This window comes from Podarcis filfolensis (genome assembly GCF_964270895.1).
Source record: "Podarcis filfolensis genome assembly, chromosome: 12".
Classification (NCBI taxonomy): Eukaryota; Metazoa; Chordata; class Lepidosauria; order Squamata; family Lacertidae; genus Podarcis; species Podarcis filfolensis.
This window is the reverse complement of record NC_139614.1, coordinates 36421152-36444105: the sequence shown is the minus strand read 5'-3', so window position 1 is coordinate 36444105 and position 22954 is coordinate 36421152. Positions and strand designations below refer to the sequence as shown.

Genomic DNA, 22954 nt, shown 5'->3' with positions numbered 1-22954 from the left:
TGGAATTCCCTTTGCTTCTTGGATTCCCTTTTAAACTATTATTACTCCCAACAGTTTAACACAGCATTGGAGTTTTTATTCAGATAAACTGGCTTACAGGGCCACCAGATGCATGTCTGCTCAGAAGTAAGTCCCACTGAGTTCAATGGGGTTTGCTCTGAAGTAAGTGAGGATAGGACTGCCGTCTTGCACAAGGATAAAGTTATACTGCACCTCACCAGGTATAAACAAGTCCCCCCCTCGCCCATCACCTGCGTATTGGGGCGTCCTGAGAAAACCTTGGGAAATCCAAGATGAATAATAGACTTTGATGGAAAGTAGCGCGATCCTAACCGCTACTAATAAAATTAATCCCATCCTGTTTGTGTTTGTATTATTATTATTAATTATTATTATTAATTATTATTATTAATTATTATTATACCGCCCTTCATCCGAGGATCACAAGGCGGATTACAATATCAAATGGGAGTTCCGCGTGGTCGCTCTTAGGATCCGGGAGGCAGCAGTAATAACCTGCTTTTACAGCCATCTCCAAAATTATTAAAAGGAAGAACAACTAAGAGGTTTGTGACGACTTCAAAGGCTAGCACATTTATTGTGCCACAATGAGCTTGTGTGGAACAGAATCCACGTCATCCACTTGCTTCTGATGAAACCGACGTTACTTCACGAAAGTTTATAGCTTATTATGTCATAATAAAACTCTGAAGTCTTCCTCTTGGACTCTTCGTCGGTGTTTCAGCAACCACCACGAACAGGCCCCCATCTGGAAATCCTTTCAAAACCGTGTTCTTTTTCTTAAGGTGTACTCACGGTATAAAAGGAAGATAAAATGTTCACCATGACTCCAGTAACCCGGCGAGAGTGCAGGTTCAGGCAGTGACCCCTCAAAGCACTGCGATGGAAGCACGTTTCATTGTCTGGTGGATGCAATCAACCCACACTTATCTTCGCAGAATTAGCAATACCAATACAGTATCAGTTCAGTTTCAAAATATAGCAGCGTTTGCCATGATTGAACTGGAACCAAATTGCGCAAACTTGGTTTGATTTATCGGCAGTTCAGAACTTCGGGTTCAACGTTGGCCTTTGTGATAATTATTCCATCTTCTTATACTTTGTTGAAGTCATTTTTTTTTACCTTTTCCCCCCTCCTTTGAAAAACACTCCGTTGAGGATTTTCTCAGAACTAATCCAAAGCAGGAAAAAGACTTGTTATAACACAGCTGCATTAATTCCTTTCACTGTTAGTGAGATGGAATTCTGACAGAAGCGACTAATGCAGTTTATTGACTGTATGTCAGTTAATTCATGTGCATGAATCTAGCCCTAACCTACCTCTCTAAGATACTTTATTGTGAAACAATAAGGGAACAGGGATGTGTGTGTCTATGTGTTTTCCCTGGAAGCTGTTCTGATTCATGAGAGGAACCTTATTCTCTCAAACTGTATTTTATATCACCATTGGAAATACGCGTTTTCCCCTTTTAGAATCTCTTTTTGGATTGGTTTAATCTGCCCAACTAAAAAATTATTCGGCTACCTAAAACTGAATTTGTGCTCGTGACTACGTCTATCACGAAAAAATAATTAGTCTGAAAGAGACATTACTTCAAAGTATATATCCCACATTTACATTAGCAGCTGAAGGACTACAATCGCTCACAACCCAATCCAAACTACTTTTACCAGGAAGAAAGGAAGGAAGTCAGGAAGTCCCTTTGCTTTCCATTGATCTTTGGCGCTATCTCCCAGGAAAGCGTGTGTATAGGACTGCAAGCTTCATAGGTTACAAGTTCCATTTAGTTAAGCTGAATGTTAAACTTTAAGTGTTAAATCCGGTGAACATGATCTCCGGATCTCTTTTTGGAGACATTCGAAAGTTTATAATATCCTTAAACATGGACTATATAATATCACAAGAAGTAGCAAAGGGGTATATGCAAAAGTAATGATTTAATGACCGTAAGCAAGACAAAGCAATAGAATTTGTGCTTCTTTCGCAGACTGGAGACAATGAAATGTTTAGCTACAATTTCCCCGTACAAACATGAAAACAATAGTCATATAGGATAACCACCCTCACGAATGCGTAACTGGTGAGTGAAGAACACACACGCACACACACACACACACAACGTTTGACCAAAAGCAAAGCACAAACTGAAAAGTATTTGGGGGCTCTTCACAACGCTTAAACTTTTAAAACAGTCCTTCTTTTCCCAAACGCAACGCCTTCAGAGGCCCGCCTTGAAGAAGGGATTCCCCGCAGCTTATTGGAAATATCAGAGTACCTGTTCATTTTTAACCAAATTAGTACTGTACCATATACATACATACAGATATATATATATTAAAACAAATTTAGACTAAAAGCCTTCATCCAGCAACTTGCTGATTTCTTAAGAAAGAACAACTTAATCAAATAGATTCCCGCATATCTTATGGCTTCTTGTGTGATTTCCTGTGCTTTTTTATATATTTTAAGGGTGGAAACACAAACCCATCACACCAAATAATAAAATTTAATGAAATATTTAATGCGCCCTCCTGTTCCTGGCGTCGCCTCCTGCTCTCCTGAATCCTTTCCCACTGCACCGTTGGAACAATAAATCACATTCTGTAAAAAGTAAGAAATGAAACGAAATACTACTTGGAACCAAGACAAAGCCCGTAAAACCCTTTCGAGATGGCCAATTGCTTCCGGGTTAACCGCGGCTTGAGCTGGCTCCCGCCGACCCCGTAGCCTTCAGGCGTCACTAGGGGGGAAAGCTGGTGTTTGCTTCGTCAGCAAGGAGCTAAGAAGAGGCGTCACCAAGGGCCGAGCTAGCCAGGGAAACGGAACCACCGCGTCGAGAGTGCGAGAAACACAATATTCTCTTTATAATATTTATAAATATATCATACAATACTGCTTCCTGTTTTGTCAAATAAGAACGTGGCAATGTTGCACAAATGCAAAATGCCACCTGATTCTTACCCTCCGAAAAGTGTGATTCCCACCCCCCTCGTTTGTTTTTCCTTCTTTAAACAAGCCAGTAAAATAAACGGCAATACCCGCCTTCAGGCATACAGGTTGTAAAAAGTGAAATAGTATATTTTTTTTCTTGTTCTGTGGTTTTTCTTTTCTCGCCCCCCCCTCCTTCCACCGGTTCTTAAATCCTTTCTGTGCTGCAGTAGGCAAGTTATGGGTGAAACACATTAAAAAAAAGAAAAGAAAATCAAAGAAAATAAAACTGGCTAATAAAGCAGGAAATTGTTGTTCACAGTGACATGGCTACATTGATGCATAGTTCTTCTATGCGTTTTTTTCTCCAATCCGGTTTTGTTGAAGAATATTAAGATGTGGGGTGGCGGGGAAATCCACTTGCTTGCCGCAGTTTTACAAAACAGTGAAATAACGATTAACAACGGAGATCTTAAACGTAGAAGTTAGTCTGGATTAGCAAAAAAACTAGATCCCATTATTGATATGCATCCATTTTCCAGAGAATCCCGTCCAAACCACGAAGGATGTGGCAAAAACCAAAAAGCATTCCTCTTCCTCTATAGTTTATCCGGGTTTATAGCGTCGCTAGTCCTTGAGAAAAACCTCCTTCTCCTCTTTCTAAATCCACGGTCCATAGGAGACGCTCATAGCTCAAATCCCCCTGTTTTCACAACAGCCCGAGGTTCGTTTTAATAGCCAAAAGTTCCCATATCTAAGGTTCGTGTGGGAGGTTTCGCGGATCGTCCCTCTCACTTCTTAAAGCAATTCGGAGGACAGTCACACGAGGGGATAGCATCTATAAAGCTGAGTGGCACGGAGAGAAGGAGACGGGACAGGACAGAGCAGGTCTAAAAGAGACAACGGTGGAGATTTTGGAGTCCCAGAGGCGCTCGGCGCGTCAGCCCGAAGACGTGGCAGAAGAGCCGTTGACCGAGGCTTTCCGGGCTCTGTTGCTGAAGGAGGGGTGGTGGTTGCTGCTGCCGCCGCTGGTTCCGTTCATAGTACTAGAGATGTGCGGGAACTGGGGGTGCGGGGACTGCACCGGGGTGCCGGGGCTGAGCAAGCAGGAGGAGGTGGACGGCGGGCCGCCTCCCGCGGGGCTGCTCGCCTTCTCGCTCCCAGAGTCACTTTCCAGCTCCCCGCTGTGGTTCAGCCCATCCTGCTGGTGGCAGCCGATCTTCATCCTCTTGCAAGTTGGTCGCACCCGGTACTTCAAAGGGAGGGGGCCGTTCTGCAAGAAAAATAAAATAAAATAAGAGGAGGGCGTCCTCAGATGAGGCGCTTCTTCCCCATCGGTCCGCCCCCTCGCTCAAGAAAGGGGCTTCCAAGCCTCCCCCCCCTGCACTATTTACCCTTCTCCAAGTGTAAATATAGGCAATATCCATAAGCGTGTAGTAGTCCTTCAAGGGCTCCTCTTCATACATGACGTCGATCTAGGGGGAGAGATGCAATTGAGCTTCGTTTTACGCGGGTGGGGAGGAAGCGACGGCATCAACGTGCACGCCAAAGAAATATCCACCTGGCTCCAAATTTAAATGACACTGTAAGAGTTAAGCCCCTTGACCCAAATAAACCAAAGATTTAAATCCAGGTACTTAGACTTACATTTGTTGGGGTGGAGGAAGGAATTTATCTTTCCTGAGTCCTAGGCTTTAGTGGGATTGCTGATCGGCCCTTAAGGAGCCAATACTTCAAGTCTTTTATTTAAGAGTTTTGGTGATTGCTGATTTTTTTTTTATAACCCAGATGCAAAAGCCATTAGGCAAAGGCTTATTGAGCAACCTTAGCATGAAAAAGACTGTCTAAAACGCTGCGCAGGCTCTGATCTTTCAAGGACAAAGCAACCTATGATCTGACAGCACAGAGCAAAACACTGGGGGATACTTATCTGATTCTCCAGTTTCTGAAAATAGAGGACTACATTAACAGCTTGTTTTATGTATATAAACCAAAGCAAACTACTAGCTTACATGGTACACTGTGTTGCTTAGTAAGTTTGTGGCAATACATTTTTAAGTAAAAAGCATTCATTTAAATTAAATGCCAGGAGCCCAGATTTTAGTGGAACTTCTACCACTATCACCCCTTTAATAAAAAAAAAATTACCTGAAAAGTATTGGGTATATCCATTTTGCTCCTGAGAAACTTTCTCAGATGCATTACAGTCATAGCTGCAGGGCAGCGCAAATATCTTTTGTCATTCACCTGGTAAGGGTGTTTGATTAGGGGGAAAAAATAATGCATATAGTTAAGAATTCAGTGTAAATGTAGTAGAGATACATAAGCATAGCTGGAAACTATAAGCTAATTGCTAAATCAAAATAACAAAAATGCAGAACAGTTAATTAAGGAGAGTCAAAATGTAGTAACACAAATTTTCCAGGGTTTATTTACAATATATGACAAGTTTCCTTCTCAAAAAAAATTTTGGGTAAAGAAAACTAGAAGGAAACAAAAGTTTTTGGACCATCAATCAATTCCCTTTTAATTTTAGTTGCCAAGAAGAAACAATAAATGCCTGTACAATAGCTGCCTGGAGTGTTAATTTCTTTAGGGGGATAAAAATAACTATTCATCTAGCTGGGGCAAACAAATAATCTAAACTACTTTTTAAAGAAGGGGTCTGTTAAATTCCAAAGAAAGTAAAAGTTATTTACCTCCTCTTTGGGTTTCTCTTTCTCTTTATTTCCTTTCCGTTCCAGTCTGGGAAGAAGAGTGATACAATTATAACAAAGAAGAGCTATCTAAGAATGTGCAGATAAAAGTAAATTATTGTGTTCACAACTTGCCTATTTTGGTCGAAGAACTCTATGGATAAGCTTATTATCTCATCATCTGTTATAATCCTTTTGTCTTCATCTGCAACTTCGCCCCTGTCTTCATTAGAGCCATTGGCAGCTGCACAGAAATTTCCACAGTCATTTACATCTTTAAATTCGAATGAGAACAAACCTCATCAAGAGGGGAATCTCTCTCACAGCTAAGATTATTTCTGCAAATACGGAGATAACTCTCTGTAGCATGTATTAAAAACCTTTAAATTAATTATGCCGTATTTTGTCACTGAAATGTTAGGGGAAGAATAGATGGGGAAATGTTTTAACAACCTAAGCTTTTGAGTAAGAGGACAGTTTTATGTCTACAAAAGAAAGATATTGAAGCTTTTACCATCAGCAGACGGATGAGCAGCGTAAAAGTCTCTTCTTCTTTTCATTTCATCTGAGTGAGAACACACATTTGTCATTTAGTATACTCTGGCTTTCATACAAGATTGTGCTTGTGGTGGTCACTTAATATAAGAACAACTTACTTTTGAAAAGGCCTGGCACTAACTTGTAGACAATGTCTTGGAGAGTTTTATCAGATCTGAAATATAAAATCCCAGGAAGCTCAAATTTAGAAGGGTGCCAGTATTAAAATCCAAACTGCACCTCACTTTCCAAAGCAAAGAAAGAGTATTTTCTAACAGATTCAAATGGTCAGCCCAAATTCCTGCAACATTTAAAAATGGTTTAGACAGGAGTCTTTTACACCAGATACTTATCTGCCTAGGTGGGGAACAATTCTGTCTACGGAAACCTACTTGCCACAGTGTTACTGTCTAAAATGCATGCAGCTAATCAAGAGATGCCATCCCTAAACAGCAAAGGGTGATGCAGCTAAGTAAGGAGGACTTCTGAAATGAATCTAACTTTTGCCTTTCTCCACCAGCACAATATATGAGGGGGGTGGGTTAGCTGGAACTGACCATAATTTGCAATTTGGTTAGGCAAGGCAAGAATAAAGTAAGTATCCACAAACATATAAGAAGCTGGGGTTTGGGTTTGGAGGGAATTCAAGGAGCGACAGGACTTAAATGCCACCTCCACCTTCACACATGAACTTCAGTTTGCAGACTGACACCTCCAGCCAGATCCCAACATGTGATGAAGAGGTGGCAATCCAAAGAAGCGCGCAAGCGTCGCTACCCTCTGAACTTATCACCTGAAATGAAACGCAGCAGTTCAGTTGTCTTTCGCCTACCTTATATTTAAAAGGGGTCTGGTTTTGTGAACTTGGACATCGCAAATAGGGCAATACTTGCTGGTCTCCAAGTAGCGCACGATGCACGTCTTACAAACTATAAGAAAATAGAGAGAGAGAGAGAAAAGAAGAGGCAAGATTTTGATCAGCGGTCAAGGCGAGGTTTCCAGCTATTAAAAGAAGTAACGAGACTTTTCTAAACCCGGAGCCACCAAGCAAAGGTAACCATTATTTGGACAGGGGACCAAATCTCGAAGGAGCTGCAAAGAGCCGGTGGGAGTCCCTTAAAGATATATAGGGCATGTTTATGGAGCTACTGGCAACCGCACGTAAATGGGAGCGGACCTTTATTGCGAGGGATCAGAGGCTGGCGGGGGTGGGCGGTCGCTGGCCCAGAGCCTTTTTCTGCGTCCCTGAAGGGCTAAGGGCACGTGTGAAGCCGGACGGTACTTACAGGAGTGCAGACACTCGATGATGGTGGTCGCATCGATGAAGTACCCTCCGCAGAGCACGCACATGAGGTGGGGGTTTAGCTCGGTGATTTTGATGCGGGTGGTGCGATGCATTTTTGCGGCTCTGAAAGGCACACAGGAGGGCCGTTTAAGTGCGGGAGGGAAGCGTCTCCGAGGCGCACGCAACCTCCACTCCCCCTTCGGACCCCTCCTGGCTTGCAAGGCAGCCCCCGGCCTCCCGCTCGCCCCTCCTCCAGGAGGAGAAGAAACCTCGGAAATGTAACTCGGAAGGCGCCGGCGGCGAGGCAGGAACTGTAATGCAAAGCGGGAGGCCCGGGCGCAGGGAAGGGGCTGCGCCGCGCGGGGGCTGCTGCTCTGCCCAGTGCCCACCTGCCCGCCTGGCCTGGCGCGGCGGCGGGTGCGGGGCTTCTCGGGGCCCTTCTCCCGCGGCGAGCAGGGCACCCCGGTGGCGCTTGCCGGAGCTGAGGATCGCGATCGGGGGAGAGGCGAGGAGGACGAGGAGGAGGAGGAGGCGCCGGATCCCGGTGCAGCTGCGGACGCTGCCCTGGGCATTTCCGGCGAGGGGGGAGGAGGAGAGGGGGCGGAGGAGGAGGAGGAGGAGGAGGAGGAGGAGGAGGAGGAAGAAAGAAGAAGGGGGGAGAGGGAGGGAGCTGCTCCTTGCACCTTGGCACCAGGGCCGCTGGGCATCGGCGAGGCTGGGCAAGGCGAAGCAGGCGGGGATCGGGCCGCGGCGGAACTGGGCTTCCTCTCCCGCGTCGCCTGGCTCCGCTTGCCTTGCTGCCGCCAGCCCAACAGGCTCGGGACGGCGGCGCCTTCGGAACCGCGCTCTGGAGGGGGTTGCTATAGCAACTTACACTTACACTTGGCATCCTGCCACCGCCCGGAGCGCAGCACCAGGAGGAGGGGGAGGGGAGGGGGGAGAGAAAGAGGGAATAGAGGGGGGTGGCGGAGAAAGCAAAGAGGGAGAGAGAAAGTGCGCCCAGGAAGGTGGCCCGGGAGAGTCCCGTGAGGATCTAGGTGTGCCGCACCCGGGAGGGGAGGGGGGAGGGGGGTGGGCAGAAGAGGACACGGGTGTGCGCATGGGGGGCGGGGTGCAGCCTCAGGAAAGGCGCAGGGGGCGTGGCGGGGGCCGGGAAAGGGGTCCTTTCCTCTCCTTCCCCTCCGCCGCCAAGGGGCCGGGCAGGAGGCCAAGAGCGGCGCTGGAGGGGGAGGCCTCGGGGGCGGCCTGAGCCAGCGCCGGGGTGTGCGCCAGGCCGAGCAGAGAGGCTCCTCCCGGCCCTTTCGGCAGCTCCTCGCAGGGGCCTCCATCCACGTCGACTCAGCCCGGGCAAGGAAGCGGCAGCAGCTCAGCCTCCGGTTTCCTGCCCTCTCCAACGAGCCGTGTCTGCGCCGGGACGGGGCTCCAAGTTGGACCGCCTCAGCCCAGTCGCGCATCTGAATCCGCACCTCGTCCCAGACCAGCACAGCGGCCCGAGTGTCATTTCCAGAGGTTGCTGAACCAGAGCAATTTACGGTGCCACCAGCTCCAAAGACAGCCGGGCAGGAGGGAAAGGCGCCTGCCGCCCCGGAGCCCAGGTTAAGGTCCCTGATCTCAGCAAATGCCCTCGCAACCAAGGCGAAAACCTTCCCTGCAAAGAGCCCGCAATCCCAGCAGAACTTGGCCAAGGAAAGAGCAAAAGCCCTCGCGTTGCGCGGAGGAAGGAGGAGATGGGACTGGCAGCAGCAGAGACAACCTGAGCAAGCAAGCAGCTCCTTCTCTGGGGAGAGCGAAGCAAACGCTGTACCAGGGGAAAATGTTTCTCTTACACACACACACATTCCCCAAAGGAAAGAAGGCCCGGGGCAGAGGTGCTAGCCTTGGCCTTAAACTCGAGGGTGGCAGCGAGGCTGGGCGCTCCCATGCATTGTGTGTGGATTTTCCAAGATCTCTCCAACAGTATCAACAAAGGAGCAGCCTGGAGTTTTTGGACCTCGCCAGTCTCGGCTCTTGGCTTCTTGCCCACGATTTCCCTCCATGCCCTCAGCCAGGAGGAAGACTCCTTCTTGAGGTGACCTAAACCAGTCTCTCCTGCCCTCCTTTTATTCGTGAAGGAAACCCTAAATATCTCACAACTGGGGCAAGTAGGTGGCTCTTTTAATCGGCCGCCTTACAATTCTTCTCCAGCGCTGAGACCCACCGAAGCAGCCCAATCTTTCGGAAGAGACGAACATGTTTTATTTCACAAAAGACTCCCTAACTGAAAGAAAACTCCCAACAGCCGTGAAGCTTTCCTGGTCGAAGCTCTTTCCCGTAACCGCATATTATTTATGACCCAAGTTAGCCTTCTTCCCCAGGGCATGGTCGAAGCTATCTCTGAAATCCGGGGTCTGAAAACCAGCAAACTGAACCGAAGAACAACAGTGAAAGACGCCAGCCAGCACACACGTGTGCACACGCACCCCCCTTTCTGTTCACACACAGTTTGCACTGCGCGCGTAAACATAAAGAGCATTTCACTCCCAAACGCGCCAACTCCTCCTCCAGGAGGGGAGCTTCAACTTCTCATTCCCCGCCCCCTCCTTATGTTAAGATCGGCGTGCATACAGTCAAGAAACGCTGACCTTTAACACGAGCGAATATATTTTATTCCAGGCGCTCTCTCGCTCGCCAGGCAAGTCTTCAACCGTGCAAACAAGGGGAGGGCGAAGCTTGCTATGACAGCCAGCTTGGAGGCCATGCGCGGGTTACTTCAAAATACATACAGGGGCAAGCCCTAGTTATGAAGGCTCACGGTACCCCGTGAAAGAACACAAAGCATCTGCGCCGGCAGCTGAAAAGGGAGCGGAGTCGACCCAAAGACGAGGTAAGCCTCGATGGAGCAGAGATGCACCCTTTGCACCAACAGCCACACAGGCAGATAGCCCTTCCTTCACCTGCCATGTATTTGAGACCTTAGAATTCTTGCAACAGACCTAAATCCTGATGGCGATCAATCAATCGATTGAAAACCGATTCTGGAAGGCATGTATGCCCACATGTGTTGCCAATAAGATCCGTGCTCTCTCTTCCCAATATCTGGCTGAAATCCATCTTTAAGTGCGGGAGGGAAGCGGCTTCCAGGGAAGAAATTAATGTGCTCAGTGGCAGAAATCCTCCTCCTTTAGAGCCAAGCTCCTAAAAGTAGCAAATGGGACTCTCCAGCTGGTCTCCTGCTACCACAAAATCTGGTTCCTTCCCAGCCAGCGCGGTGTCCAAACTTATTAAAGGTTAAGAGGCTACACACAGAATCCGCCAACTTCCAGCAAAAGTCTTCCCTTACACATGCGGACGCATCCCATTCTCCTCCCGCCCCATATTATATTTTCAGAGTGTGTTCCTCCTCCTTGGAGGGTCATTTCCAAACAAACTCTCCCCCAATACTTAGCTGCGTCTTGTGCTCCTGAGTTCTGGAGGCAAGAAAAATGTTAGAGGTTCAACGAACGCCATGGAGGTGTTCTGACCACATGTCTGTCTCTCCCAGGTTTGGGGGCAAAGGGGGATTTTACCCGTAGGATTTGATGGCCCAGACTTATTTCCTGAACTCTTTTTGCCAGGACTCTCCTGTCAAGCTAGGTTAGGCCAAGCTAGGTTAGGTGGACGTGTGCTCGGTTTCTCGCGCCAGGAGCAAAACCATCACACCTCGCATACTAGCAAGTCGTTGCTACTAAACTTGCCTTGACCCAGCTTGGAAGGACTGCGGGACAAGGGGCTAGAAAACCACTTAGAGAATAAGAAAGCCGCGCTGGAAGATCCTGCAAAGTCCCAACACCTCAGCTTCCCCAAATCTCTTCCGTCTGCACAGGGCAAACTCGCATTAAGGCAGAAACCCCTGTGCCCCCGAAGTTAATTTCCCAGCTTTGCCCTCCCGTCCCCAAAGCGCAGAAACTTTAACATTTTACGCACACACGAGAAAAAGCGCCCAGCTGCAAGCTGAGCGAGAACCGCCATCTTACGAGCCATCCAGTCCCACACCGGGGTCCGCCAAACTTAAGTTAATAAAATTCCTGGGAGAGCCCTCCTGAGCGCGACCAGCCCCCCGGCGGGATCGCCCCCTTGGGGGGGACCCATCCCTATAAGATGGGGGCTCTGCGGGGCTCCTGAAACCCCCTGCGAGGCGCTTCTTGGCCAGGCAGCCGCCGTCCCCAGACCCAGGCAGCGCCAGGTTTCATGCACCGCCCGCGTTCAATCGAAATCTGCATTTAAACAAAGGAGCCCCAGAGAGATCGGCGAGCAGGGGCTGAAAATAGAAATATCCTCCTGCGAGGCCATGTGCCCAGGAAGGGGCTAGCGGCGAGCCCAGGGAGGAAAGGAACCGAAATCCGCCGGAGGGGGGGCGTCGCCCCAGCCAGTGCACGGGCCGCCGCCGCCGCCGCCGCCGCCGCGCCTCCCGGGGTCCCTGCGCGGAGGGCGAGGGCGCGCGGGCGCGGAGGCAGCGCGGAGATGGAGCAGCCTGTCAGCGCTTTCCCCACCCCGAGAGCCCGGGGACACCTAGCAAGGCTGGCGCCCCTTCGCAGCCCCCCGAAACCGCCTCCCAGGCCCCGCCGCCCCCCGGCCCCCGGCGGGCAGCCGCGCCCGGGGATACGTACCCGCGAGAAGGAGCCGGCGGGCGACGATCCGAACCGCCCCGAAAGACAATGAAAGTTAAAAGTCGCTCAGCAGAAAATGAATGTGAGCCAAGCGGCCATCTTGAAATGAACTGCAGACGCTGTCAATTGCAATGAGCGCAGGGCTGCCGCCGCCGCCGCCGCCGCCGCCGCCGCGCTCAGCTCAGCTCATGCTCGCTCCCCCGCAGCCGGGCTCCTCTCCGCCACCGAGCCCCCTCCCTCGCCCTCGGATCCCTGCGCCGCCCCAGGAGTTGGCTCTGCCTCCCCCCCCCCCCCGCAGCCCTCGCTCTCCCTCGCCTCCTCGCTCTGCCTCTCCCCACCTCCTTCTGAATGCGCAGCTCCAGTGCTGGGATCTCAAAATCTTTCTAATCCGGATGGTTTGCCTCTCCTCCTCCGCCAGCCCATTGTCTCTTGCGCTCTTTCTTTTCCTCCTCGGCTTCCCCCCCACCCCTTCACCCACTCGCCTCGCAATCTCTTTTCCCCTCTGCTGTGCTTTTTCTTTCTTTTTTTCGGCCCCTCGGAGAGGGAGGCTCTTCCTCCCTCCCTCCTTCCCACTCCTCCTCCTCCTCCTTTTTTTTCCCCTTTACGAGGAAAAAAAATAATTGTGATTATTTCACAGTTGTGGAGGGAGCCAGGGGAGAGGAGGGAGAGTGGCGGGCGAGGAGGGGGCTGCTGGCTGCTACTGCTGCTGGTGGAAAATGCAACGCTGAAAGGCACACAGTGGAAACTGACACCGTCCCCAAAATGGCTCAGAGTTCGCCCGCCCCGCCAGGATCACGTGGGGCTCCTCATTCCTTAAGGGTGGCCTGGGAATTAGTGTCGGTGTAGTCGGAGCCCGTCAGCCTCCCTGTGACCCAATCCCGCGGCTCGGCCGCCTCCCCCTCCCCGCGCGCCACCCTCCCCTCCCCTCCCCCTCCCCGCACTCCGCCTGGTCCTCCGCCTCCCTCCGCTCCACACACACTTCGCCGAGTCCTCCTTTTCTCCACCGCGCTCACGCTGCTGCTGCTGCCTCTGCTGAGCCGCCGCTGCCGCCTGTTCCACCTCCCCCCCTTCTCTCTCTCACACACAAAATGTATTATTCAATTTCTTCCCCCCGAACACACCCACTCCACGCTGGTAGAGTCGCTTTGCCCGTTCCTTCTCGTTTCCACACATTTTGTACACCCTCTCTCTTCACACGCGCAATCTCTCTTTTCTTCTGGCTTAACTGCAACACACACGAACCTCTTTTTCTCTGCTTCCCCTCCCCCCCCCCCGCTATCGCCTCTTTCTTTTCTATATTTGCTCCTTCTCTGACCGACATCTATCTACCTCTTAAAAATATAGATTTGTGTATGTGTGTGTCTCCCACCCCGCCCCCCGCCCCAGGGCACAATAAACTGAAGCTTGCCACCTTTGGCTTAGTCCATTCCCCTCATCTAAACCTGTCTGCTCCGCTCTTTGCGCCTGCTGCCCCCTCTCCCTCCTCACACGACGGTGGCCCCAACTCCGTAGCCCACCATTTTAATATCTGGAGGTGGCGCCCAAAGCAAGGTCCCCTTGTCCTCGAAGCGTCTCGCCTGCTGGCTTCCCTCCCGCGCGCACGAGACGCGGCGCTCCTCCGCCGTCGTTGCCCCACAGCCTTCTTTGGGTGCCCGCGCCCAAAATTGCCCCCTGCCGCTCCCAAGCTGCTGTGGGCAAGACCTTTGGCGACGCGACAGGAGACTTGCGCAGCAAAGGCGTTTCAGGTATCACGGGTGTCGGAAGTGCAACGTGCGGCCAAGGCGAACTAACCCGCAGCTGCGTCTCTGCGCTTCCACCTCCGCCCCTCGTTTCCTTATATTTTCCCGCCTTGGCATCCGATCCACGCGTCGTCTGTAGACGAGCTGCTTCTCCTCGGTGCGTCCCAACACGCTTCCCGCCCTGCACATCCCCACCCTCCCCGTGCGACCCCCGTTTCCTCCGCCTGGTATTTCCTATCCAGCGCCCCCAGTCTTTGCCTCCTTTCGCCTTCCACTTTTACCATTCTCGTCTCACGATTTATATACACCGCAGAAATGTTTGAAAACTGACCCCCTCCCCCCTTCTCCCCGCCTGTCTCTCTCTCTTCCTTTCCTTCTAAGGACCCGATCCCGATTTCCTTCCTTTATTTCGGTTCCCTCTCACGCGGCTTTGACTTCGCCATCCCCGCGCCTCTTTTGCCCACCCAAAGTGCCCTCGCTGACTATCGCAGACTCCTCAACCCTCGTCCCGGGCTTTTCTCCCTCCACAACCCCAACTGAGATTCCTCAGATACACGAGGTTTCCCTCCCGCCCCTTCACCTCTTATTTTCTTTAAGGTGTGTAAGCACAAGAGCGCTCCTGACCCCCCAGCCCCGCGAAACCACCCGTTTCCCCTTGATTGGCGAACGGTCTTCCTGGCCTTGAACACGCCGCCTCGTTTCCCGCCTTTCTTCGTCGTATCAATTCCCTTCTCCACACCAGCTCTGCCACCTCACGTTTCGTCACGGGCGATAAATATGATCGCACTGAGGCAACAAATGTCTTCCGCGAACACCCCCCCCTACCCCTTCCCTACCACAATTTTGCCTCCCTTCCCCCACCCGGTCGCTGCCTCGCAGGCATTCCTCGTCGCACTTTCCCCGCTTCCCTCGCTGTCTCGCGCGCAGCTCGCACGATTTCCTTCCACAGATCGCAGCGGCAGAATCCCACCTAATGGCGCGCCCCGGGGGCAGGCAGCCCGGCGCTGCGGGTGGGTGCGTGGGTGAGTGGGGGGAGGAGAAGAGGCTCCCCAGGGAACCAACTCGAAAACAGGCACCCCTCGCCTCAGCCACGGCTTCTGGCGAAGGAACATTTGCGCTATTCGCAACAGTGAACGTCGCTTGAGAACAAAACGCAGCGCAAGGCGCTCCTTGCCCCGAAGGTGGTCGGTCGGTCGGTCGCGGCGTTTGTGGATCCTTCCATTCCACAGGCGATCCTTTAAGGCTGGACGCTGTTGGACGCCGTCCCTTTCTCGGCAAATGTTCAGAAGAAACGCAGCCATCGAAAAGGAGCTGGGAAGAGCACGCCCGCCCCCCCCTTCGCCCCCCACTTCCCAAAGAGAGAAGGACGGGGGTCGTGCGGAGACTGGCACACCCGGGAGACGTCGGAGGGGACACTCCGGACCCGGGTTCGTGGCTTGCGCTGCTTGCCGCGCCGGGGAAAGAGCCACGCTCTGGTCTCCCTCGGCCATTGACTGGGAACACAAACGTCCAACACACACACACACACACACACACACACACACACGGGGTAGACAAACCTGGGGCAGCGCCCTCCTCGCCACAATTTGACCCGTTCGTGTGTGTTATTTCTGATGCCATGTTGCCAACCTTGTCTCCCTCTCTACAGGACGCAGGGAAATGGAAGGTTAGAGAGCACATCGGATTCTCCTCCACGCCGTGACTATAATGGGAAGCGAATAGTAACCCGCGTAGAGGCATTCATTTATTCATTTTTTAAATAAATAAATTATAATCAAAAATAGCTCTCAGATTCCACCAGGGATGGAGAGACTGACCCTGGCGTAACCGCAGCACCGAGGAACTTGACCCACCCGCGGATTCTCTTCCCAGTGCCAAACCCAGAGCTTGGAAGTTTAGGATCGGGGTGGAAAACAGGCTGGGAAAAGGGGGGCGCCGGCTTCACTCAGTCGCGGATCGGGTGCCCCCCACTGCAAGCTCGCTTCCTCCCCACCCCGCGCTAATAATAATAGTAATAATAATATCTCAACGATAAATGGTGTGAACCAAAAGGGATGGGAGGATGCTTGTTTGGTTTACCAATCTCTCTTCTCTCCGAGCCGGCTGAAGGCAGATCAAAGGACCCGCTTCCGCGTGCGACCCTCCCCCGAATAAGAAAGGTGGAAGAGTCTAAGCCAGGAGGTGATGGCAGCGTCTTCGGCACTTCGCTTCTCTGCCTCTCATCCGTTCCTTTGCCACCATGAACGCGGACATGGTTCTGCTTATGGGGAGGGATCTCTTCAGGTGGACTCACCACGTCTAGCTCCAGAAGATTTCGGGGGTGGGGGAGAGAATTCACCATGGGATACTTAACCCATTAGGGAGCACAAGTGTCACTTTTATAGCAGCAAAATTCGGACTAAAGGGGTGGGTTTCTCTCCCTCCCTCCCACTTCCCAACGTACCTTTCATGACGTGCGAAATGGGTGTTTTGCATTTTGAGATTTCCAGTGCAGGGTGGGCGCTTCATTATCCTAAACTGAACACTCCAGGTTCTTATGGGCTTGGTATAGAAAACGCTGGTCTATTTCTTTGTCACTCCCCAACAAAGAGTAGCAAACGGGTGTTTTCCCTCTCAGGTGGGCAGTTTCCTCTTGCCCTTTCCACGATGGTATAAAGACCCCAAGGAAGATGAAAGGAAAAACGGGAATTCGGATCATGGATCTCGCTGTAAACCAGAGCTCTCTCGCTACCCATTTCCCAGCCGGGGGTGTATAATTACCAACTGGGAAAGCAGCTTCTGCCCACGCTGTAAGATGGGGGCGAGGGTGGAGTTGTTTTTTGTTTGTTTTAAGTTGTGGAGACAATGCTGGTCACATTCCATCTATAGCCATTCAACTGCATTGAAGTGAAAAGAAACCCACTGGTGCAATTAAGGGCACTCCAGCTATTGTCTATCTACATAAACTACTGAATATTTAAGCAAGTAAATCCGGGTCAAAACAGATGAAGGCATGACAGTTTCGTTTCGCGTGTGAATCGCCAATTTATTTATTTATTTTTCAAAAAGCTGCAACATGACTTCACCAAAATGAGACTCAAGACGACTGACTACTTAATTACAACACAATGAAGGCCTCCTTAGGTTCAGAGCCTCACAGCCCTTCAAAGTGATCTTTGCTGGTGAGAAGGTTACTCTTGGAATGTTGACTCCATAGTGGGGACCCTCAGGAGAACCCAACCATCCCTCCAGTCCCCCAATCAACACACATTATTATTGATAGATGTGGCACACAAAATAGATCAACTCTCTATTGCTTTTGCTCTCTGTTTTTATTAGAGGTTAGAAATGGGAAATAAAGCCTTGTTTTTAAAGACAGGACAAGACTGAGCAGGGAGCAGATATTTAACAAGGCGACAGGGAAAAAAGAAGAAGACAATTATCTGGTTATCTAACAAATAAACATTTTCCCATTAGACATGATACTAAAAATGCTACAGTCTTGACTGTACAAACATACAAAACATGAAACATTGGCTAGAAAGTAGGCGTTCCATTTCAGTACAGCCAATGCTTTATCAAAATCCCATCAAATGAAGTAAGAACAAGGAGTAATCATATTAATGTTCAAAGATGAAACTGTTAGGAAACAATTTCTTTTTCTTCTTGGATCCAATAGTCTGCCAAGGTCTGCAGTTACAGCTGAGTTGTTCTCTCTAGGCTTTTAGCTGCATCTTTTAGTTTCCCAACCAAATCCTAAAACATGAAGTAAGAACTTTAGAAAAGAAGTAATTTGTTGTACATAGTGGGGTTACTTGAACATGTTAGTTCTGTGAATGTTGTCTTCAAAGGTGATCAAGTTTACATCTGGAAAACTTGGTGTCTAACACTTTGAGAAGAATGCCTACAAGTCAGCTATTTTATATCTTTAAGAAACCTTCAGCCTTTCTGTCATATTTTAGTTAAGGGTAGATACTGAACATTCTTAACAGAAATGTTGTGCTAATAACAGAATTTTTTAAATGAAAGTGCTTGGATTAATATAGAGCAGAATATAAATCACCGTAATAAATTAAATGAAAAGTATCAAAAGACAGAGACAACTTCGCTATCTTTCTTGCTGTTTAATATAACAATTAAATTAATTCATCAACTTTTCAAGTTGCATTCCTAAATATATTTACTTATTTGCAATGGATTAAAATTTAAATTTAATATGGAATGTAAAACTAATTTTTATTTTAAAATAATTCCCAGGATTAACCTGTAACCCTTTTCTTTTGCTCAACTTCTCAATCTTTACCTAATTTTACACTTTTTAATGCTTGGGTTAGGTTTTGTTTAGTACTTGCTGTAGTCAATGTGAACTTCTTTGTATAAAGAGCTCAGTTTACCATCCTTGAACAATTTACACAAACCCAATTTAGCCAAAGTCAATGCAAGTTGCACTCTTTATATTAATGCACAGTATATAGTTGCAGAAAGTGAATTTCCTCTCAGGTTTTACATTTGAAACAGTTCCCTCCAACCCCCTTAAAATGTGATTCCAAGATCATAGCTACTGTGTGGGTTAATCTGAAATCTCAATTTGGTGAGGTACATAATCAAACCATTATAAAGTAACAAGTTTAATAAACACACTTTTTGCAAGCTTTAGTTCGGGTGGATTCCTGATAGAAAATTTCATTCTGACACCTGAAATGGTCACACCCGCACAAACATATGAAGAAATACCTGTAATTGCTCCATAGAACAACTAAAATTAATGTCCGGTTGAGATCTTGAGTCACTGTTCTAAAGGAACAAAAATCCCAAATGTTAGAAGTTTAACATCTGGCAAAACCTGAAGTAATATTTAATTCAGTGATGGTGAGGAAAAGCATAAGAATGGGTGCAGTACCTCAACATTTAAGGTCATCAGATAAGCAGGGCGATAATTTTTATGAAGTTGATTAGTCTAAAGTAATAAGGGAAGAGGAAAAAAATGTATCAGAATTTAGCAGATAAAGAAACCAGAATAAAGCAGTACCCTTATTAAATTACCTTGATCTGATATTCCAAACGCCAACAAACATCAGTTATATGCAGCGGACATCTGCCTATACTGAAGAACACAATCATCATTTTCTTATTAGGTTATATTATGCTAAATGAAAAAGCTGTTGCACACATTTCAGGCATAAAAAGGTGACTGTTCCATAGATCAATAGTGTATTTCAAAAGTGGGTTAAGGGTGCAAATTATCTCAACTTGATAACTTGTGCCTATGTTTTCGCCACTGTATCCATTTCAGCAGCCTCTTATATTAACTTTAAAGGTGCATTTGAAATTAATAGCAAAACTCTAGCCATATAGTTCTGATGTATTCAATGGGGTTTACTCCCTAGTAAGTTTGTTTCAGTTTGTAACCTTAAAGTAATAAAACAACTTCCTTTGACATACCTTCCCAATAGGATTTCCAAGGTATCTTTATTTTTCTGCAAAGAAGAGAAAAAAGTTTGCCATCTTCTACAGAACAAATAAAATATGAATATGGGAATAAAAAAATAATAAAATAGGCTTGAAAACCTGGTATTCGGTGCAAAATTGTTCAATTCTTTCTTTGTCAAACTTACAGTCTTCTAAATAAGTACTAAAAGGGAAACCAAAAGGATTTGTTAGCCTAAATGCCAGTACAACTCAAGCAGGAAGATTTACAGCAATGGCTGGTGTTAAAAAACAAACTAGAACACCTCAAACCCTGTGAAGGGCTTTAAAATGGGAGTACCTTATGGCAGATTTGTCAGCTTTTTGCTTTCCAGCTTCTACTATACAAGTTGCAGCTGCTGCATGACAATATTTTAATACTGCTGGATCAATATGTTCCAAGTCTGGATGATCTAAAAATAAATGAAATTTCAAAGATGGTATAACTTCAGGGGAATGTTCTTTTAAACAGAGAGAGAGTAAAAACTTTCCATGCAGCCACACTTAGCATAGCCCAGTTTGAACAGTTGGGAAAGTATAATACATTTCATATTGGCAATACTTAAAGCACAGCTATAAAGATATTGACTGATGGGTTGGTTTCCCTCATTCATAAGGAGCCACAACAAATGAAGAGGCAATCTCAGCTCTCCTTTAAAATGCCTTTCCCCAAGACCCAAACCTGGCCTAAGTTGTTTCCAGCATAAGTTTTTCTGGAATTATCCCATCAGGCTCAGAATTTGGCATGTTATCCAGAAGAAACAAACGGATTTAGTGCATTTTCTAAACACAGTGTCCTGGTTTTCCTCCTTCCCCGCGTTTTTTGTTTTTGTTTCAATATGCAATCCATTACTGGAATTTCTTGGCAAGCATCGAGTTATAAAACAAATGTAAATGGCAGAATTTATTTCTACAAATAAAAAATCGCCATGCTTTTGGATGTTGCATTCATACAATGAGGGGGAGCACCTGCCCCCCTATAAATTGCCCGTGGAAGAGATGGAGAAAACATTTCATAGGGTTGAGTTCTAAATCAAGGTCAGTTTAAAACAAAACAAAACATACACACAACCAAACCAGATGCCTTTCTAACTATCCTACTCCGAATACCGCGCGTCCCTTCAGAAGTACCGTAACTACAAACCCTTCTGGCCACATTATTTCTAACTTTTCCTTCTTCTCCTTCTCCTCCACCTCCTCCTCGCCGAGCCCCGTCTGAGTAAACAGAGCTGCTATTCGGCAATTGCAGTTCAAGCTAGTTCCTACCGGAGGCCGCGCGTTTTGAAGGCGAGCGACTACATGGCAGCGAGCAGAGCGGCTCAAACAAACGCCTTCCTTCATCCGCTAAGCGAAAGCGGCCGGTCCAACATCAACAATCAGATCCCCCTTGGCCAGCAGGCAACGGCCGATCACCGATCCAGGGTTTCCCGCACGGAAACAGGCCGGGAAAATAATCATAATAATCCTCATAATGATCATCATAATAATGGAATGCAGTTTCAGAGCTGCATTAAGGAACAATGACGTGAAAAGAAAGCACTATTCATGCGCAGCCCAGAGAGCCTTGATCGTGAGGTTGCAGCACGGAGCCTTCCTAAAATAAATCAACCCGTTTAGAAGCCTGACCCTTGCAAATAACAATAACTACAATAATAATAATAATAATGACGCCGCTAATCCCAGGGACTGCAGTAAATAACTCGCCGGGGCAAGGAGGGAGGGGGGGAAAGGGAAGTGAAAATAAACCGACATCAACGCGACGGAGGAGGGGAACCGACATCCAGCACAAAGCTGCCTCGGCAAAGAGGCTTTTAGGCCAGGAGCGAGCGAGAGGAGCGCTGCTGATTTTCTGCAAGGAAATGACAGCCGCCGGGAAATGGAGGAGAGCAGCAACAATAACAGACAGAAACAAAGAGCGAGACGTGGGCGGCTGCCTTTCTCGGCGAGGCAGAAAGCACTTCCTGAGTTTCAGGGGAAGCGGCCGAGGCTGGTGCTGGAGCTGCGGGCAGCAAGCAGCCCTGACAATGCGCCGAGGCTGCGGGGAGAGAAGCAGAGGCAAGCGGGGGAAGAGCCACCTCCCCCGGCCGGCCGGCCTGCTTCTCTCTCCCTCTCCGGTTCCCCAGGCGGCGGCAGCAGCAGCAGCAGCAACAGCAGGAGCCGCCCTGCAGCTTCCCTCCCCGGCGCCTGAGCTCCAGCTCCTCCCGGAGCAGCACTTACCTAGCGCGGCCTGGCCGGCCTGGCCGCCCAGCAAGGCACCGAAGGCGGCCTGCAGCAGAGCCTCGTAGGCTCTGGGGGAGAAGCAGCCGCGCTCGGCCAGGAGCTGCAGCCCGCCCTGCACAGACTCCGACAGCTCCATTGTGAGCCGCGCGGTGACCTTCGACACGCCGCCCACGTGATCCCCGCGCTCAGCTGATCCCGCGGCGAGAGGGAGCTGGAGCTGTAGCGGTGGCGGCTGTGGATTTCAGCCCCGAGCCTGCGAGGAAGGAGGCGGCGCTGCTGCCGCCGCCGCCGCCTCCTCGCCGTTGTTGCTCTAGTGGCTGCGAGTTCAACGTCCACTCCCCGCCTCTCTCTTTCTCTCTTTCATTCTTTCTTTTTCTTTCTTTCTTTCTCCAGGCATTCCTTGAGTATAAACTCCCATTCTTGTACTTGACCCACAACCCCCTTCCTTTCATTTTATTTTGTGCTCGCATTGCATTTCATACACAGTAAAGGAAAGGGCCCGCCGCCGCCGCCTCCTCCTTTCATTTCTGGCTGGGGGTGTTGGGGTACCTCGGTTATATTTTGCTAACGCACATCGAACCGTTTTCAGGTTTTATTTCATGGCTAAGGAAACTGGCCCCACATGGTAGTTATTTGTAAAGGTGGCTTTGGACGTAAACCTCTCTCTCTTTCTCTCTTTCTTTCTCTCTCTCCTTTCCGTATGCTTTGTAGACATGGGATGCAGGGCAAGACATGGGATGCTGTTTTCCTTAAGCTATAGGCAAATGGGTTTTGGATATTCAGAACCACAAAAACTTCTTAAGGAATTGCATAGAAGCTGCAAAGGCAATAATGACAACTTTATTGTTTATTATATACTGTAATCCTCATTTCCCCCCTGCATTCTAGCTTTAAAACAACACAGTGTTGTTGCTTTTTAAAAAATAGTATTCTTTATTCATCTATAGCTATGCTGATACATTTATATAATTTACAAAAGCATTTTAGTGGTAACTGTTAAAAATGCTGCTCTTAATATTTTTATGATATAAAATGCCATTTTTTGTGTTTTATAGGACACTGACTGCAGTTTCATTAGTTTCTGCAGAGTAGATTCTTAAAATTAAAGGTCAGGGCATTTTTGTAGATGGCCTACTGCTAAAGTAGGAAGGGGAAAGGGGAAGTTTCATAATATTTTATTATTTATTTATTATATAATTTATGACTCACCTAACCAAGATATTCTCCAGGCAACAGCAGAACAAACAAAGTTAAAGAGAATTTGGTAAAAAAACCCAAAACCCTCAGCACTAGTTCAACAATAAGATCCAGCCATAAAGTCCAACTCAGCATAAGAAAGTGACAAATTCTGGAAACATTTAAGTTGACAGTCCCTTCTCCCCCATTTTATTGTTCTTGACACTATGGGGAAATTGCTAAGAAAACATAATATTAATATTATTAAAAATAGATGGGTT

The 22954-nt window shown here is 48.4% G+C and overlaps 1 protein-coding gene across 1 annotated transcript; it reads right to left on the bottom strand.

Annotated features, from left to right (window-relative positions):
* Positions 1 to 1940: 1940 nt before the first annotated feature.
* LOC310746422 (uncharacterized protein) lies at positions 1941 to 21741 on the bottom strand. Its single transcript, XM_083580137.1, has 19 exons — positions 21495 to 21741; positions 19579 to 19690; positions 19380 to 19443; positions 19254 to 19288; positions 18855 to 18915; positions 18712 to 18768; positions 18546 to 18605; positions 17512 to 17567; positions 11147 to 11201; positions 8152 to 8501; positions 7470 to 7591; positions 7016 to 7112; positions 6303 to 6358; positions 6161 to 6211; positions 5782 to 5890; positions 5650 to 5695; positions 5099 to 5197; positions 4345 to 4425; positions 1941 to 4223 (listed from the first exon to the last, which is right to left on the bottom strand). Exons 1-19 carry the CDS (start codon positions 21631 to 21633, stop codon positions 3891 to 3893), a joined length of 1983 nt encoding a protein of 660 aa, XP_083436263.1. The 5' UTR covers positions 21634 to 21741; the 3' UTR covers positions 1941 to 3890.
* Between the last annotated feature and the right edge of the window lie 1213 nt (positions 21742 to 22954).

Excerpts from the sequence above, each read along its gene's own strand:
- LOC310746422 (XM_083580137.1), bottom strand. The coding sequence starts at position 21,633 with ATGGAGCTGTCGGAGTCTGTGCAGGGCGGGCTGCAGCTCCTGGCCGAG. Across the intron at positions 7,592-8,151 it reads CCAGCGGCCCTGGTGCCAAG|AGCCGCAAAAATGCATCGCA; the intron begins GTGCAAGGAGCA and ends TGTGCCTTTCAG. Across the intron at positions 4,224-4,344 it reads ATATTTACACTTGGAGAAGG|AACGGCCCCCTCCCTTTGAA; the intron begins GTAAATAGTGCA and ends TTTTTCTTGCAG.